This window comes from Narcine bancroftii, chromosome 3 (assembly GCF_036971445.1).
Source record: "Narcine bancroftii isolate sNarBan1 chromosome 3, sNarBan1.hap1, whole genome shotgun sequence".
NCBI lineage: Eukaryota > Metazoa > Chordata > Chondrichthyes > Torpediniformes > Narcinidae > Narcine > Narcine bancroftii.
The window spans coordinates 336957246-336975082 of record NC_091471.1 but is presented as its reverse complement, the minus strand read 5'-3'; the positions used below and the strand labels follow the sequence as shown (position 1 = coordinate 336975082).

The 17837-nt window shown below is 37.2% G+C and overlaps 2 protein-coding genes across 3 annotated transcripts in view; one reads left to right on the top strand and one right to left on the bottom strand.

Moving 5' to 3' along the window:
- Nucleotides 1-16810, top strand: part of LOC138759274 (putative leucine-rich repeat-containing protein DDB_G0290503) — a 257041-nt gene extending 240231 nt beyond the window's left edge. Inside the window, exons 21-25 of one of the 2 annotated variants that reach the window (XM_069929428.1) lie at nucleotides 102-188; nucleotides 6941-7103; nucleotides 8317-8399; nucleotides 12349-12412; nucleotides 15108-15191. In XM_069929428.1, coding sequence (XP_069785529.1) covers nucleotides 102-188; nucleotides 6941-7103; nucleotides 8317-8399; nucleotides 12349-12381 — 366 coding nt within the window. In that variant the 3' untranslated portion in view covers nucleotides 12382-12412; nucleotides 15108-15191. Of the gene's footprint in view, nucleotides 1-101; nucleotides 189-6940; nucleotides 7104-8316; nucleotides 8400-12348; nucleotides 12413-15107 lie in introns of both variants that reach the window. The other variant, XM_069929427.1, reaches the window with a different exon arrangement.
- The window catches only part of LOC138759275 (serine-rich adhesin for platelets-like), a 75688-nt gene continuing 64558 nt past the window's right edge, over nucleotides 6708-17837 (bottom strand). The window contains exon 6 of the mRNA XM_069929431.1: nucleotides 6708-6782. The gene's annotated coding sequence lies outside the window, so the exon portion shown is untranslated. The remainder of the gene's footprint in view (nucleotides 6783-17837) is intronic.

Here is a 17837-nt window from a genome sequence, read left to right as displayed (position 1 = left end):
GAACAATAGCTTCTCAATAGTAAAATTATCAAGCTTAATTTGCTTTGTAGGATGTACTAAAATATTCTGATATTTAATACAAGTGCATCTCATCTGCTCAGGTGTTACTGAGGGTTAAGGAATCAGAAATACAATACCTAAAACAGGAAATTAATTCGCTGAAAGATGAACTGCAGACCTCTCATCGTGTAAGTATTCTCCTCACTCTTTCAATTCTTGATAGTGGCTTTTTATTTGTTTTTGTTGCAATAAATGGCTTTTTCAAATTATTTCACTCTCTCTTTATTTTCTACCTGTCCTGAAAGTGGTGACTCGAGTTTAGAATGCCATCTGGCCTTTAGTAATTCTTCAAATGAGCATCTATATGGTAAATGGCAGCAAATTATTCAGCTATTATTTCCAAATAATCAACAGCCTGCCTTCATGTGATATCCACTATAGCACTTCCAGGATTATCAATCAGGCAGTACAGCATTGATCCACTTAAACCTATCCTTCTTCCTAAGAATCTGGCACTATAATTCCAGATTCTGCCCCAGGTGAAATCGGCTTACTCAGTACAGATTGTGTCAAATTTATGACAACCTGATCTACAAATAAATCAATTCATTACTTTGAGTGTAACAAAAATCTGGAGGAACTCAGCAGGTGTCCATAAAAGGTAAAGTTATATAACCCACTTTTCAGGCCTGAGCCCTTCAAGGTATTGTTTTAAGTGAATATGCTACTTTTTCTTATAATAATGTTTTGCAGTGCAGGATGATGAAAAGGGAAAAGCTCTATCAAATAATGTCTCTGGTTTTTTTGTTCTGAGCCGGCCCATGGAACCTTAATGTTTGTTTTTTTTTATGGATGTTTTGTCCCAGGGAGAAAGACCATATGTGGTGCAGAGATAGTGATTAGTCTCAAGTAAAAAAACACTACATTCATTTTTCCACATGGTGTTTAATGTCAAGAAGATTAGTTTTCATTATTATCAATCAAATAAACTGAAATGAAAAGATTGCTCCAATTCATACTCTATTAAGTTTGGTTAGAATTTTTTTAGTAGATCAGTTGGTTTTTAAAAAGTATCTAATTATTTCTTTATCTCTATTTTTTTTGTCTCTATTTTCTTTGTAAGGAGAATTATGTCACATTTTCACTCTTTGTAATTTATATATGATACTTATTCTACTAGACTTGGACATAACATTTTAATTGTGTTATGTATATTCTCCTTATGCTGTGTATATTATGAAATGTTAATAAAAATGAAAAAGAATGCACATCTAATGTATATATAAATGTGCATAATCCTACAAAGGACTTCTGACTTCTGAGAGGGAGCTTTGCATCATTACAGATAGCCCCAGGCAAGAGCCAGTATTCCTCATTAATTTCTCAGCACTTAAAAATAAGCTCTCAAATTGTGGGTTTCATGCTGGAATCAGGGGTGCAAAGAGTTTTGCAAAAGTAAAGTCAGCTTCCTCATTAACTGGAATTCTTGTAGTTTTACTCCTGCTCCCCAGGAATTCCATATTCACTTTTTTAAAGAAAGAAATCTGATTCTTGGAGTGTTAAATGCTGCTTTTTACCCTCATGACATTTGCTTTAATTTTCCTTCATTTTGATGATTTTGTGCAACTTCGCAAACTCTCAGACCTGTCAGACTGTTGAACTTGACAACTTGCATTTACAGTTCAGTTTTTAAAAAAACTGGTCTTCACCTATTGCAAGAGAAACAACATCAGTAGAACTGGATAGAACATTCAAAACTTTAAGCTGGCATCTGAAACTGTGATATCATCCTTATTTACAGTTGCTCCTTTCTGAAATCATTCGTGTTAAAACTTGATAAAGGATGGAGACTGCAGCCAAGAGAAGTTGAGGAAAAAAATTGTCTGAGGCTCCCAATTCTGAATGCATGCAAAAATGCCAGCTGCCCTTGTAATTTTATCATTTATTTCTTCTTTGAAGTGACTGCATTTTCCTTTGAAAGCAAAAATGAATATTATTAATAGAGTAAAAACCCTGTTATCTGGCATCTTTGGCGATTGGTTGCTTCACTTGCTCTTAGAATGTCTAACTAATACATCTGCATTAAGAATAAACAGTTTAAAAGACAAAAATATTATACTTACACCGAACAAATTTCACTTGCATGAATACATAAATCTTAAAGCATTTTACTTATTTTCAGTCACATTCTTTGAAAACATAAAACTGTCGCTGCCTCTGCAGGTTCCTCCCCCTCCAGACCTGCTTGAAAGACTAACGTTAACATTATAGATCATTAAACACCCTCATCCTCCAAGTTTACAGATTAAAGTCTCTGACCCTTACTAAACACAGATAAGGATAGGAGGCACTTTGAAAGAGTCACCCCCCAAAAAATGAGCAGCATCAACCAGCTCTTCATCTTGGGCGAGGCCATTACTGTTTCACACAACTTTATTCAAACAACTCCTTTGATCAAAGTATGACCAAGGCCCTCCGCTAGCTGAATATTTGCTACCATTTTCACCAAAGGTTTATGTGTTACTTCAGAGAACATTTATTTTAACAATTTTAAATGTTTATTTTCGCCTATGAATTTATTCTTTTTTTTTAATTTATTTTCCTTTTTTTTTAAGCTGCCTTTTGCTTGAATTCCAAATGCCAGGGATTTTACTGTATTTATCTTACAATGAGATCCATTAATTCAGGCATAAAATTATAAATTGTGCATAACTGTTTGCACTAGTGTGAAAACAAAGGGGAGAGTATATAAACCATTGAACAGAAACACCAAAAACCAAAATTTTTGAGTGTAGTCAGAACAAAATTTCTTTCCTGCTGTTTCTAAGTAGATGGAATCTACAGAGAATAGTGGCTACTTTTTAAAATCTTCAGTGACTGGTTCTGCCCCGACAGAATGCACATTCATACTTCCAAGTAATCCCGAGGAATTTACCGCCAATTGGCCTTTAAAGTGTCAGGTGTGAAAGCAAAATCAGCTCAATGTCAGCGTCAGATGACGTCATCTCACGCCGGGGATTGGTGGCCTCGACCCCTAGTACAATCCCAGGCGTCTGAAGGCACCAATATTGCAATCAGACAAGTGTGAAACGGGTAATTGCATTGTGAGATTGAAGTGACCCAAGTTTTTGCATGAGTGCCTGAAAAGTGAAGGAAGAAAAGATTAAAATGAAAATATAAACTTTACTGTGGGAAAGTCACAGCAGGAGAGAGGGGAAATAAATAGCAATAGTGGACAATTTTTAAACAGCATGGGAAAATTGGTAGTGCTATAAGTGCACAATTTATAAAGACTGGGAAAAAGCAATGACGGACCTGACTTCCCAGAATGCTGTGCAGCAGAGAAACCCCTCCATGAATGCTCCATGCATGCAGCTGGCCATACAGCCCTTTCTCTCCCCCATTCCTATCCCAGGACACTGAACGGCCAATTAGTGAGACGCAAGTGTGAAGATGAGAGGGACCTGGATCAGGAATGTGGGTTCCTTTCTTCCGTCTAAATAGTTTTTGGAAGTTACCAGAGACTCGAGTCAGATCCAGAAATTTCCCATGTATGTAAATGTTCCTCCAGACCAGGCCTTGGTAGCTGACTGTCCCAGATGTCTCTTCCTTATTCTAAGATCACTTGTTTGTGCTACTTGTATATTACATCACCTCTGTGTCAAGACTAACTGTTCTTGTACTGTTCATTAGGTCTAATAATGGTTGCTTTTGTAGTTAGGAGTATGGTATATTTAGCAGTTTGGTATGTTATGAGCCCAAAGGACCCCAAAACCCAGCAGCAACAGACATTCACCAAGACAAGTGGTTTTTAAAACAAAAGTTGTCTTTAATCAACTTTAAACATGAAAACAGAATCAAACTTTAACACCTCTATACTTAACTAACCCAAATTAACCCCCTTCTAATTCTAAGCGCATGTGTATGTAATGTGTGTGTAAATTTAAGAAAGGTTATTTGGTTCACAGTTCAATCTCACTTCTCCTTCTTCCAAGTTCTCTGGATGCAGGTAATTTTTATATTGTGCACAGAATTTAACATGTATAAAGTTCACCAGGCTTTGGTGCTCGAAAGGTAAATGTTTACCACTCAGGAAGGTTCTTGTAGGGTTTGCAGAGAGAGATTTGTTGTTCCAGGATTTCCACATCTGAGGTACCACCATTAGTCACCTCAAGATCTCGCTGATGAAACTTGCTCCATCAGGGTTTTCCAGATGGTAATCTCTTTCTTCAGGCTACCACCACAGAGTTCCTTTCTGTTCCACTTATTCCTAGAGAAACATCAGACAGATAGCACTTGTCTTCTCTCCCTCTCTCTCTCTCTCCAACTGAGACTGCTAGAAAGCCCATGGGACTCTCTCACTTGCAAAACCCCCATCTACTTCAGCAAACAACAGGAGTTCTTCTTGGTCAAGCTGTTGTCTTAGATAAACAAAACCCAGGAGTGACCTTTCTGTGAGCACACTGTAAGTACTTTTTAACAGCCAGTTTGTCTCCTCCAAACAATGGTCTTTCATTTCATGACACATTTCAATTAGCACTTCCTTGTGAAATGTGCATAAAAGTCTCCAAAGATCCTGCAATGTTACTGAATATGAATTCTTCAGTCTTTCAAATAAGATCTGTTTTAAAATGTATCTTACCAAAATTCCTCCCAATATTTATAATCCATTACAGGGGCAGAAACAGAATAGATACTAATTGAGTTCAACTGCTGGAATATGTGGTTGGTGTGAAATTGGCTTGATAGCGCTAGGAAATTCTATAATGTTAGTGTTCACATTACAAAAGATTGACAGCCTATTGTTGTTTAGTGCCATCTAGTGCCACTACAGAAAATATCCCCTGTAATAGTGATGAATTGTACAGGCTGATGGTTCAGACCTGTCCGCTGCTTCACTGACTCACGTTTCTGAAGATAGGCTCTGGATACACTTTGCAGCTTCAGTTTTATGCCAGGGAGGGATGGTGTTAAAATAGTGACTCTATAACAGTTTTTAATTACTTATTGGTGTTTTGATATGTTTTAATTAAATCCTTTATTTTGCATTTTTAATATTTTGTTGTTTTAATTATTTAAATCTATCAAACTTTAAAAAAAAAAATGTTTCTGACTATCAGGAAAGTGCTCTATAATCTTTGGCAGTAATGAATGAGCACCAGGACAATTAGGAGCTAGGCCTGAGGATGAATAGTATGGAGCTGTCTTTGCCTCACTGCAACCTGTCAAATGTGAAGGGTCAGTTCATTCAAGTTTCCACATCCAAAAAGAATTAGGATGGATGTGTTGATATAATCAGCATTGAGTCTAGATAACAGGCCAGGTCCACACAGTCTGAGCAATTAAAGCAAGCAGAGTAAATAGAATTCAGTCAGTTTTATAATTCTACTTAAGCTTAATTACCAATTTTTATTTTTATTTAATTTGATGATACAGCATGATAACATGCCCTTCCAACCCACAATCCCATACTGACACTTGACCAATTAACACAGGGGTGGCCAAATAGTTTTGGTGTGGGTCACAGATAGAAAAACATAAGGCATCAAGGGCCAAACAATATTAAGCCCCGCAGTTTTTACACTGCAAGAAAAATGGTGTTTTTAATCCAGACATTCCCTGTGCCATTGACAATTAATTTTCTATCAAAATAACTATATGACACGAATGAAAGGTTTAACTGTTGACATTACAGAATTGATGTGCTCAGATAATACAGTAGGCTGCTCTTCAATTTAAATGAATACAATAAAACTCATTCAAAAAGTAGTGCAAAATAAGAACAGGAGAAAAGATCAAGAAAGGGACAAGGCTTCCTCCACAACTCTCCGTGAATACAGTTCGTGGCCCAAGTGTCCACCTTAATGATTATATGGAATGTGTAAGTCTGCAGGTAGGCTATTAAAGGCAGGCTATTAAAATTAACTGATTCCTTACAGATCAAACAAACACACTTTCCCTTGACTTGCTGTGTCTGAAGTTTTTGGCCTTCCCTTGATATTTTCTGTCTTTTCAGTTCCACTTTGTTTAATCAACTGAGGTAAAAAAATTTTAACTGAGTTTTTTTTAAAATAAGGTAAATTTTTAACTGAGGTAAACACTCAATAGACGAGTAACATTGCAAATGTTGGACTAATAGTTCAAAGTGGCACCGACATCTGGTGTTGAAATCCAGGAGTGCAATGTTCATACAGTGCAATTGACTGGTAGAGATTGTTCTAAGATTAACTAAAATTCCATTTTATTTTTAAAATTTACCCTGGGCCACTTAAAAATGGGCAACAGGCACAGTGGCTATAGATTGGCCACTCCTGAATTAACCTATCAACCCTTTGACTTTGGAGTGTTGGAGGAAACCCATGTAGGTCACAAGCTCCTTACATTCAGGGGCCAGGCTGGATTTGAAACCGGGTCGCTGGAGCTGTAATAGTGTTGTGCTAACCAATATGGTATTCACGACACCCTACGTCTCTGATCATTCAGAAAATACCTATTTGATTTTATGGAACAAGGGCTGAAATGCAACTAATTTGTTCATCTGTGGCACTTGATATCAGTTTAAAATAAAGTTTATTTCCCCTTATTTATCTTCATTTTATTAACAAAACTTGTTCCAATAGGATGAGATTGAAAGTGAGAAAAAAAAATAGGGCTTTAGGTCAGAGAATGTTTTGAATGTTTGATGGAATGTTCTTACTCTCACCAATAATTCCATAGTAATTCAGTCTGATACTGGAATAGAAGGCCCAGATTTCCTTCAATGCTGAGTGTCAAGATGGCGGCTGTGGAAATATGAAACCTGTATTAATTGGAAGAATAACTGGGAGCCTGGAAGTTGAAGCTGCTATCCTTGTGTTTCAACATTTTTTGTTACTTAGAATGTAATCTAAGTAATATCGACTGTTATCAAGGCTTTAATAAGTACATTTGTTCTCTGCAGGATAAAAAATATGCTACAGATAAGTACAAGGACATCTATACGGAGCTAAGTATCGTTAAGGCTAAATCAGAGCGTGACATAAACCGACTGAAGGAGCAGCTGCAACTGGCACAGGAAGCACTGGGAGAACAGCCCATGGATGAAGGAGAGCACAGCAGATATGGTACAGCCAACACAAGAGTCAGAACTAATTGCCCAAGCTTTTACTGCTGATTTTAAAAGTAAATTATTGTTTCAGTGAAGAACCATCACTTTGTGTTCTTTACACACTGGTTGATCATGGGATCAGCCTTCAAGGAAAATGGTTTGAGACTAGAAGATTGCATTCATTGATATTGAATGAATTTGATATTGCAGATTTGGATTTGAGTCAACTGAAACTTGAATATGTACTGAGTATAGCTTTAATTTAAAATAAATAAAAGGTACAAGGACTGCCTAAAGAAATCTGTTGGTGCCTGCCACATTGACCACCGCCAGTGGGCTGATCTCGCCTCAAACCGTGCATCTTGGCGCCTCACAGTTCGGCGGGCAGCAACCTCCTTTGAAGAAGACCGCACTGACAAAAGGCAAAGGAGGAAAAACCCAACACCCAACCCCAACCCACCCATTTTCCCCTGCAACCGCTGCAACCGTGTCTGCCTGTCCCGCATCGGACTTGTCAGCTACAAACGAGCCTGCAGCTGATGTGGACATTTACCCCCCCTCCATAAATCTTCGTCCGCGAAGCCAAGCCAAAGAAAGAAAATAAATATTCTCAAAGCTGAATTGATTTCACTTTCCTTTCAATAGATGCTTATCAGAGAAACCCCATGTTTGATCATAATTGGTACTAATTTGTACTGAAGTGCATTTGGGTGGCTCCGTAATTATGAGAACACTAGAAGAGAAAGTATTCCATCCTTTGCATTCTTAATTATTATCTCTGCTGGCAGAAGAACTCTTAATTCCAATTAAATAGCCCCTCAATAATACTTGCTTTTGAATAAGTTTAAAGATGGTTGGACTTTTGCCTTCTGCAGTAAACAGAAGATATGCAACTTGAAAGGGAAATTTGTTTATTACTACAATATGTAAATGTTGTTACTGCATAATTTAAATACATTCCTATATTTACTTGGTAACACTTATACTTGGGCATATGCGACATTGGAAAGATATTAAAATGATTCTATTTACATCTGCTCTGTCATAGTATTACATTGTTTATCAAGGGTATGGAGAAAGTACTTTTACCATTGTGTCTGGCACAGTATAAAGCACATTTGCCATAGTAGAGACATTTTGAAGAATACAAGTAGTTTTGAACTTCTATTTGTTTCGCCTTGGAGAAACCGGCTTGCTCGTTTTGAAATTTGAAATACATTTTTCCTCAGATATAATGAAATCAAAGAGTAATCCTGATATCCTAAAGATGGCAGCGGCAGCAAAACGAGCGGATCGAACTCTGAGATCAAAGGTAAGTTTCCGTTTCTTCAACATCTCTTTCCCTAATACAATTTAGCCTCAAACATAGCCATCAATTTTGAGTGCTTAAGTAAATGTGTTAATGTTGCCATTCGTATTCGCTCGAAACCTCTTTTCAATTTTCAATATTACCACAAGGTAGTTTATAATGTGGGTGTAACTACAAACTAGTTTGTACCTTTGAAGATCTTACTAAGACACTCGGGCACTAATTATACAAATGGACTCTTCAGGGAGAAGAGGAAATGTCTACATCTTAATAATAATTTCAAATCATCAGAACTGACGGGCAAATCCGAACTCCATCCACAAGAAAATCTAAGGGTTTTAAATTTAATTCAACATGGATCTCAAGCCACTGGACATGCAATGGAAGGAAATGATTTGCTGTGGTCAGGTCCTGAAAATGCAGATGTGTCCTGTTACTTTTTATCCAGAAATAAGCAGGTGAAAAACTGCTGAAATAACTCCCAAGATTGTTTCAAATCGCTGTGATGACAAATTCAGCACTTAATTACAGCCTGGACATTTTGTAAACCATATAGTTTCCAAGTTCAGGCTCGAACCCACAACCCTGAATGGAAGTAGCAGAAATGAAGGGACATTGTTTACCTCTCATGTGACTACTAATTTCAATGGTGTAAAAGAAACAGCAGTCCATGTTTTAATCATCTATTCCATCAATGGCCTCTATAAGATGTTGGATGGAATTAGACTCTTGATTGTTTTCATTTATAGTAAGTTAACCAGCATTCATAAAAATAACCACTTGTATTCCACAAAGCTATGCTGTTTTTATTGCAATGCTTTAACCTTTCTGGTGGTATGTGCACTCACTCGAAGGCTTTTAGTTTGCGCACAAACAAGAACCTTTCAAGTTCAAGTTTATTATCATCTGACTGTACTTGCACAACCCAACGAAACAGCATTTCTCCAGGCCGTGGTACACACACGCATGCAATTTTAAATACCGGGACAAATGTTTAAATATTTTGGGATGATTTCCGGAATACTTGTGGAATAAAAAATCCAAAACTTCATTTGCTGCACAGTTTTTAAAATCTCATCTCCAATAAACGGTGTGTTTTCTCATTTTAGTGTGATTGACAAGTTTATATCACTTGAGAAACAAAAATAGCAGATGCTAGAATCTTGAGCAAACAATGAGCTACTGGAGGAACTCAGCTGATGAGGCAGCATCCAGGGGTAGAAATGGTCAGTCAGCATTTTGGGTAGGATCCTCTATCAAGACTAAAGTGAAGAAGGGGCGGCAATATTTTGTAAGTGAAGGGGGTGAGGGAAGAAGCTGAGGAGCTAAAAGATGATAGGTTATCAGAGGGAAGATGGGAGAAATGGAGAGACAGAAAGAGACCATAGAGTTGTGGTGAGTGCATGGAGTTAAAAAGAAAAGTAAAAACAGCAGTAGGTAAAGAAGATACAGAAATGGTGGTGGGGGCTGCCTAAAATTGGAAAAATGATGCCCAAACCATTAGGTTTAAGAATGCCCAGGAGGAATATTTTGTTCTGCAAGTTTACGTTTGATCACTCTCTGACAACATGCGAGGTCGAGGACGAATATATCTGTGTAGGAACTGTTGGAAGATTTAAAATGGTTGACTACAGGAAGCTTAAGCGTAGACCTGGTGTGCAGATATTCCGCAAAGTGGTCATCCAATCTGGGTTTGGTCTCTGATGGTGAAGAGGGAGGTACACCAAATGCAGTAGATCAGGTTAAATTTAGATGTGTTTAGTACAATAACAGACCCTTTCAACCCATGTGCCCGTGTCGTCCAATTATATTCAATTAACCTACTCCCTGAAAATGCAGATGAACAGTGGATGGAAACTGCAGCACCCGGAGGAAACCCAAGCAGACACTGGAAACAAACTCCTTACAGAGAATGCGGGACTCAAACCCCTGTCCTTCTCGCTGGTGCTGTAACAGCGTTGCGCTAACCGTGCCGCCTAAGTCAGGCGATGCGCAAATCTAGCTCTGCCTCATTTGGAAGATCGGTTTGTGGTCCTGGATGGAGATGAGGGGGGAGATGGAGAGACAGGTTTTGCACTTTTTGTGATAACAGCAATTACTTTAGACTAAGAAAGGGTCCCAACCCAAAATGTTGACTGACCATTTCTACCCATGGATGCTGTCTGATCCGATGAGTTCCTCCAGTAGCTCATTGTTTGCTGTAGCTTAGGTCATTGATTTTTATTTTATAAAATGCACTTAACAAATAACAACAGATATAGTTTTCATCAACCACATCCTTTGTGTGAAATTTATGATTTGTAGTAGCAGCTCAAATGTGGAGAACTCAGCATCATGGAAATAGCTGAGGGAAACCATATTTTATCATTGACCCTGACAAGTAATTATTTCAATATTCTGCAAAAAGCGTTTTTCAGTGTGTAAAATATATATAATTAAATAAAATCTATTTTTCCCCAGTGTTATTCCCTACTGAAGGCAGATTCTCTTGCAGATGCACAACTTTTTTGAATGATAATACCTTTTATCTGGGATCGTCGGGACCAGACACCTGCCGTTGTTTGGAATCTTTTGGATTTCGGAATCATTTTAAAATGCAGTCCCTTTAAGCAAATGTGGTTTCAAAATCGCAGAAAACAGGGGGCGTGGGGTGTTAAATGAATTTAGATAAATAAAGTCCATAATATCGCTAGCATATTTTTTTTATTTTAAAGTAAATCTTAAAAATAAAATTGACTCAGACATCTCAAACGGTGCAAATGCAGTAAACGCACATTACAACTCAGACCTCACAGACTATCAAGCTTCTGCAATAACTCCACCTGAGCAATCAATAATGCAAGACGCTTCCTTTTCTGCATCTCTCTGCTACCCATATGGGACTCTGGAGCTCTCTTTGCCATGTCCATAGGCTTCCAACTGGTAGTGTTGACTGGGAGGGTGGGTGGCAATGATGCTCGACAGGGAGGGGCTCTTATAAAGTAACAAACGCATTAATCAGCGACGGCGCCTGACAGGGAGTTGCTCTTATAAAGCGATCATTGCACTAATTAGTGACAGTGCGTGTCATGAAGGGCCACTTATTCGGTGATGATACCGCAAATTATCGATGTGGAATGCGACAGGATACATGGGAGTTGAGCAAGGGTCGCAACGGGTCATGTTTGGCACCAAACTCCATCTTTGATGAGCAGATGTCTACCGAAAAAAGTGCCGGTTTTCGGAATCCCGGATAAAAGGTTAGGCAGCTGTACTGGAAAATCCAGAAGATTTTTTTTGTTTTATTAAGAGTCAGGTACTATCTTGTAAAAGGCTGTACTATTTAAAATTCTGCTTTTGGCATGATCCCTATGGATAGAATCACTATCTTGTTAAGACAACCAGTGGCATTGGATCAGGGATTCCAATAAAGAGAAAGTCAGCAGGAGTATCAGTCACCTGATGCATAACAGAAGGCAGTTGTAGAACTGTATTGTGAAAATCAGTTGGCTTCCTCTTGTGTAGGGTTGCGCACATTGTTTGGGATGCAAATATGAAAGTTGAAAATAATAACTTTTTAGTGGAGTCCTACTTCCAAAGAGGTGTAAAACCAAGTTAAAAATCACATATTTTCCCATTTTGAGGCCATTATAAAGCTTTATTTGTCTCACTCAAGATGCCATATGCTGTGCATGGTCAATGTTGGCCAGACATTAATGCATTTACTGAAAAGAGAGAAAACAAAAAGTTGATGGTCTATTTTTGAGCTATTTTTAATGATGAAAGGAGAGAATAATGCTACTCAGATCAAGTTGCAGGAAGAATTCATGTGGACTAACCACCCTTTGAGATATCCTGTTTACTTCTGGGTGAAATCTAGCTGGAAATCAAAGTCTAACTTTCATGGGTTAATGGTGATGCTTTGTTTTCTAATCTTCCTTGTTCCATTTTGCTCCCCTTCGTCGTCCTTTAGTTTGTGAGTAAAGAGGTGGCATGGGACAGCTAGAGCTACCTGGTGATTGACATCTTCCCTTTAGGTAAACCACCACACCATTGGTTATTGTCACTGAGTCAAGGCATGTCACCGTGGGAGTTGGGCTGTTTTTGTGTGTGGGCATCCACTGGAATCTGTTTCGATTTGTTTCTTGGTCTCTGCTTTGGCCTGTGTGAAATTAAATCTCTCATTGCTGTGTCTACAAGCAAGATGACCCCAAAATTTGAATTTTTTGTAGAACTTCTTAAAATTTTGCAAGACCACATTACCAGCAAGTTTATGTGATATAGCAGAGTCCCAATAATTGAAAGTATTCAAAAGTTAAAAATTCTGTAGCTTTTATTGGAAGAATAATTGTGTAAATTATGTTTTTTGTTTGTTATTTTGAATGCAAGTGGTTTCAAACAATTAAGGGAAGTTGTGATCATAGTATCGTACGGCACAGAAAAGGGTTCTTGCTTGCACATATACACCAATCATCTGTATAAATCCCATTTTCCAGCATTTGGCCAATAGCCTTCCATACCTTGGTGATTCAAGTACTTGAATCTCTCCCCATCACCCCCTCAGGCAGTGAACTCAGACTCTAACCACCCTCCGGGTGAGAAGATTCTTCCTCAGATCCCCTCTAAACTTCTACCCCTTATCTTAACCGTACTTTCTGATTTTATTCACCTCTGCTGAGGGAAAGAATCTTGCATCTTGCCCTACTTTTAACCCCTCATAATGTTCATCTCATTCAGGTCCACTTCTAGAAATGACACATTCAGCACTAAAAAAAACAATAGAACTTGGCTTTCTTAGTAATTTCCAATGTGAGATCAATAAATTATGGTTGCCAAACTTGTTAAGAGCTAGAGACAAAACAGGTAGATGGTATTAAGATGAGCTCATTAAAGGGGCTGGTTAACCTATTCCTTGTTGTGTTCACATGTTCATGAAATGTAACAACATCCAAATTAATGTAGTAACAAACAACAGCATTAGGAGGTTTAGTAAATTCACTCGGCTTTTGTGTTTTTTATGTTACAAATGTTGTTTATTTCCACTAGTTTTCCAAATCAATGGAGTGCTATACTGCAGTGACTGAAAACTGTGGGTGTATGAATGTGTTTGTTTTATGCATGCTTATTCAAAACAGTGATGCAGAATTAAACCTTGCAATTTGTGTCATTGTCTTGCACAGAATGTTTCACTCCACTAAGCATCACCTGTTTTTTTTTTAAAAGAAGCTCTTTCTCTTCATGTTGTCTTAACATTTTGTTGCCTTGAACCACAAAACTGCAGCTTGTGTGATGGTTAAATTACCAACCAGGCAGTGGTATGGACTTTTCAAGACTGGAGCAAAATATGGAAGTGTTAAGGAGTATACTTTGTCCGAATATTCTAGTATGCAGTGAGTTAACAAAGTCACCAAATCTTTTGATATTATAATCCACGCAATAGCCACACCTGTTTTTAAAATGATCAGTGATAAAGGAGCCCTGCAAGTTTAAGTATTCCAATGCATTATGATATAAGTAAGCTAAAGCTACACACCTGAAATAGCTCGAGAATCAAGCTAACTTGTAATAATTGTCTGCATCATATCTACCTGAATTACAGGATATTTATTTTCTTGCTTTATTTATGGCACCAGTTTTTAAACGACACATCCAATCAAATCTGCCAGAGGATTGGGATATGTGTTGGTTTATATCACATTTTGAAAATTTCTCCAACCGAATCTTATGCTACCCCCCAGCAAGAAATTGTTCATTTATAATTGGATCTCGTTGTAAAAGTAGCCAGAAGGATTTCTGATGAAGAAGTTTTAGCTTTGTGTTTGAAATTGAGGCATATTGGCCCATTGTAGAATCAGCTTTATCTCGTTTCAAACACTGTGGGGAATATTGTGATAATAGTGTTTTGCTGCCGCCAGCTGAGAGCAAATCCTAAGAAAATGTTTAATTTCCACACTAAATTTGTACATTCTCCTCTTGTCTATGTGGGTTTCCTCCAGGTGCTCCGATTCCTTACCACCATTCAAAACTTATCAGGGGTTAAGGTAATGGGCCGAAAGGGCTTTTTACCGGGCTGTGTCTAAATTTAAAATTTAATTTTCTTTTTAAATTTAGTCTGGCTTTTGCCAAGAACACATTGTCCTTTTTTAACATTTGATTAATACTTCACTTTACGCCAGAGTTGCAGTTCTGGAGTTTTGGTTGGATTGTGTCCAACTTTTCCAATGAGATTGAATTGTATAGATCATGTGTTCTACTGAGTTGCAACAAAAACTATCTATTAAATGTAAAATGGACCATTATCAAGCAAAGACATGTCTATTTTGTTGCAGTTGTGTGGTATCTATTTTAATTGCAGCTTTTATTTGCCCTTTCTGTGCCTTGTATTGCATGTATGGTAAAATAACTAACTGTTCATTGGTTGTGTAGTCTAATGTTAAATGTGAAATGTAATCCTGTTGCATTGTCCATCTAAAGTAGGCTTTATTCACAAATAATTACCTGTGGAAAATTAGCTGTAAAAATAATTAGTCGTTGCAAATGATTGATTTCAGAATGCTTTGGCATTTTATGATATTGTAATTAAAACTTAAACATGCTTATTTTTGATAACTTTGAATCTAGATGTAAAATCAATGATAGTTGTACAGCAATGAAATGAACTATCAAATTATTTGATTTTTTTTTATTGGTCATTTTGTTAACTGATTTGTTTTTCCTGCTTTTCATTCACAGAGCCTTAAAGAAGGTCTTACAGTTCAGCAGAGATTTCACCTATTTGAAAACAAGGAGACAAAGGAATTTTAAAAGCTCCTTTGATTGTATGAGGCCTTTTCTGTGAACTACAGTCGAATATGACCTCTAATGGAAGATTTTGAGCTGCCCGGCAATGATAAAACTAGTCGTATTTTAAAAAAATACACAAACACACACACACACACACATGACCCTCGCACACCTATTTTCCCATAGATTATTATTGTAAAGTTATAGCATTTACTTTAAATTCCATGCACTGCAGATGCTACAACTAATCTTATTGCAATCTTTTACTGTAAATACTATGTAGGGATTAGCTTTGTTTCGATGTTTGGGGTTTTGTGTCCCTCACAGTCTGTAAAGCTGATTTATATACACTGCTGTATAAGCTACTGTGTAAACAAATGGAAAAAAAAACCTTTCTAGAAAATATGGAAGACACTACTTGTATATAACCGCAAGAGAGGGATGCTTGTGTATTTTCATTTGTCTTTATTGGACTGAAAATTGAAGCTTGATTTGGATGTTTGAATATTTGGAGAAGGTACAAATTTAAGACAGTATACCATTTTCCTGATCTGCAAAATACCCTCTCTTATCCACATTTCTACTCCCCCAACAAAATAAAAATATAAATCTAATTAAAACTCTGCCCTCCATAACATTTTGTCTGCCCATTATTGAGGATTGTATCTAAATTTTGGAACTTTTAAAATATTTTTTAGAACAGAAGGATTAGCAGTGATTTTTGAAGCATTATTCATTTTGATACTGTTATTTGTGCCGTTTCTACAGCTGCTTGTGAGGATCCTATATCTGTATTAAAGTGACTGTAGACTGAAGTTTTAAAGGTGCTACCAGAATATGTCAAGTGTATAAACAACTTGTATTGTTAATCTTCAATTGACACTAGTCTATATTCAGATATTGAACCAAAAGCGTAACTTACCGAGCTTTTGGGCAACACTTGCAATTTCCTTACTCTTCTCGCATTGTTGGTCACTCCTGTACAACGCAAGCCCTGTAAGACCTGCATTACATTCTGAGAGTTGCTCAAGTAATTTTGAAAATTCATCAAAAAAAGGAATGACCATAAGAGCAGGCAGAAACAAGAATGTAGCCTTTCAATTTGTGTTTAGTCATGATTTAATATTGTAGGAAATAAATGAACTAAAAAAAGAACTTTTGACGTTCACCTTTTAATAGCAACCATTGCTTTAGAAAAGATTCCACTGCAGATGTAATCCAAATGACTATAACTGATTTACAAGGTACTAATGGTATGTTGTTTGAGTAAATGAATTTACACTATCTTGAAAGCGACAAGTGATGTGAAGGAATGTATTGTGTCGTTTGATAGTTTCATATTTCAGTCTCACTGGCCTACCAAAAGGATGCTGTTTTCAAAAATTAATAAAGTCAATGAATGATAGGATCTGGAGACAGTTTTTTTTTAAACCTGAAAGTGCAGAATGGGTGTCATCTTGTTGAGTGAGGGAGAGGGAATATTGGGTAGCTTTGTAGTTTCTGCCAGTGGCAGGCTCTGTATTTATTTAAATGTGCTAACCTTGCTCCCTTTTCAGTCATAGAAACTGCTGTTTTGTGATTGTAAATACACAGTAAATAACGCACCACCTAACTTTGCATATGTCAGCAATAAAATATTTTTGCACCACGTCTGAATGTTGTCTGTGAGCATTCATGTAGAGTTCTGAATTCACTGCACCTCAAATATAGAATTTCTGCCCTCAAAAAATGTAATGATTGAATAGGTTTCCGTGGGGAGATTGTCAATTGGAATTGTGCATTCTTTTTGATCTTTCACCACTATTTTAAATTAAATGGGATAAATTTATCAGTGCCACTCCTATTCAATCAATGGCAACCTTAACAACTTAAGGGATCAAGTAGTGGAATCTGGATTCTGTTTAATATGTTCTTACTGCTATGAGGTGCGGTATAAGAGGGTGCTTTCTGTCTCCATGTAATGCTGTCTTTTGATATTAATTTGCAACCAGTTAGTCCTTCAACATTGTTGGAGAAGGAATATAGTTCATGCTGGAGAAGAGACGGACACTTTCTGCATCCTAACCTCTAGGAATCAGTGATACTCATCCTTTTTCAGTCTAAGGCCCACCTGGTTTCTGGCCTAACATGCCATGGCTCACTAGTGGGAATGTCTGAGCAATATTTTCAAGTCAAAGACAACTCTGCAAGAAACATCTTTATTTAATTTAAAGAATTTTATTTAAAAATTTGAAAGAACATACATGGAAATATGCTGAGGCCCACCAGTCGGGAACCACTGGCTAGATGATGAGTCTGGGAAGAGAACAATGAGAAATGCTGAATTTGTGTTGCAGCCACTTCTGATCCATATTATTGAAGTCATGTCTGCAGAATAAAGAATTGCTGAAGTCACAGAATAAGTTTTATGATTTGTTAGTGAGCCCTTCTTGAGTTTGCCGCGGCGCAGTGCAGGTGAATTAACATTGCATTGCTTTGACTGCTTAATTCAGCTCAAACACACTCAAGTACTCTCAGATGCACACATTCCAGAATATAAAGTCTCTTAAATAACAAAGTTTTGCGTGCCTATGCCCACATATATTCATATATATTGCTCAATGCAGTATGCCCAGAGTAGTCTACAGTTTCATTGTAATTTCCTCAGTCTTTTATTCGTTTAGTTTTTCCACCTATTAG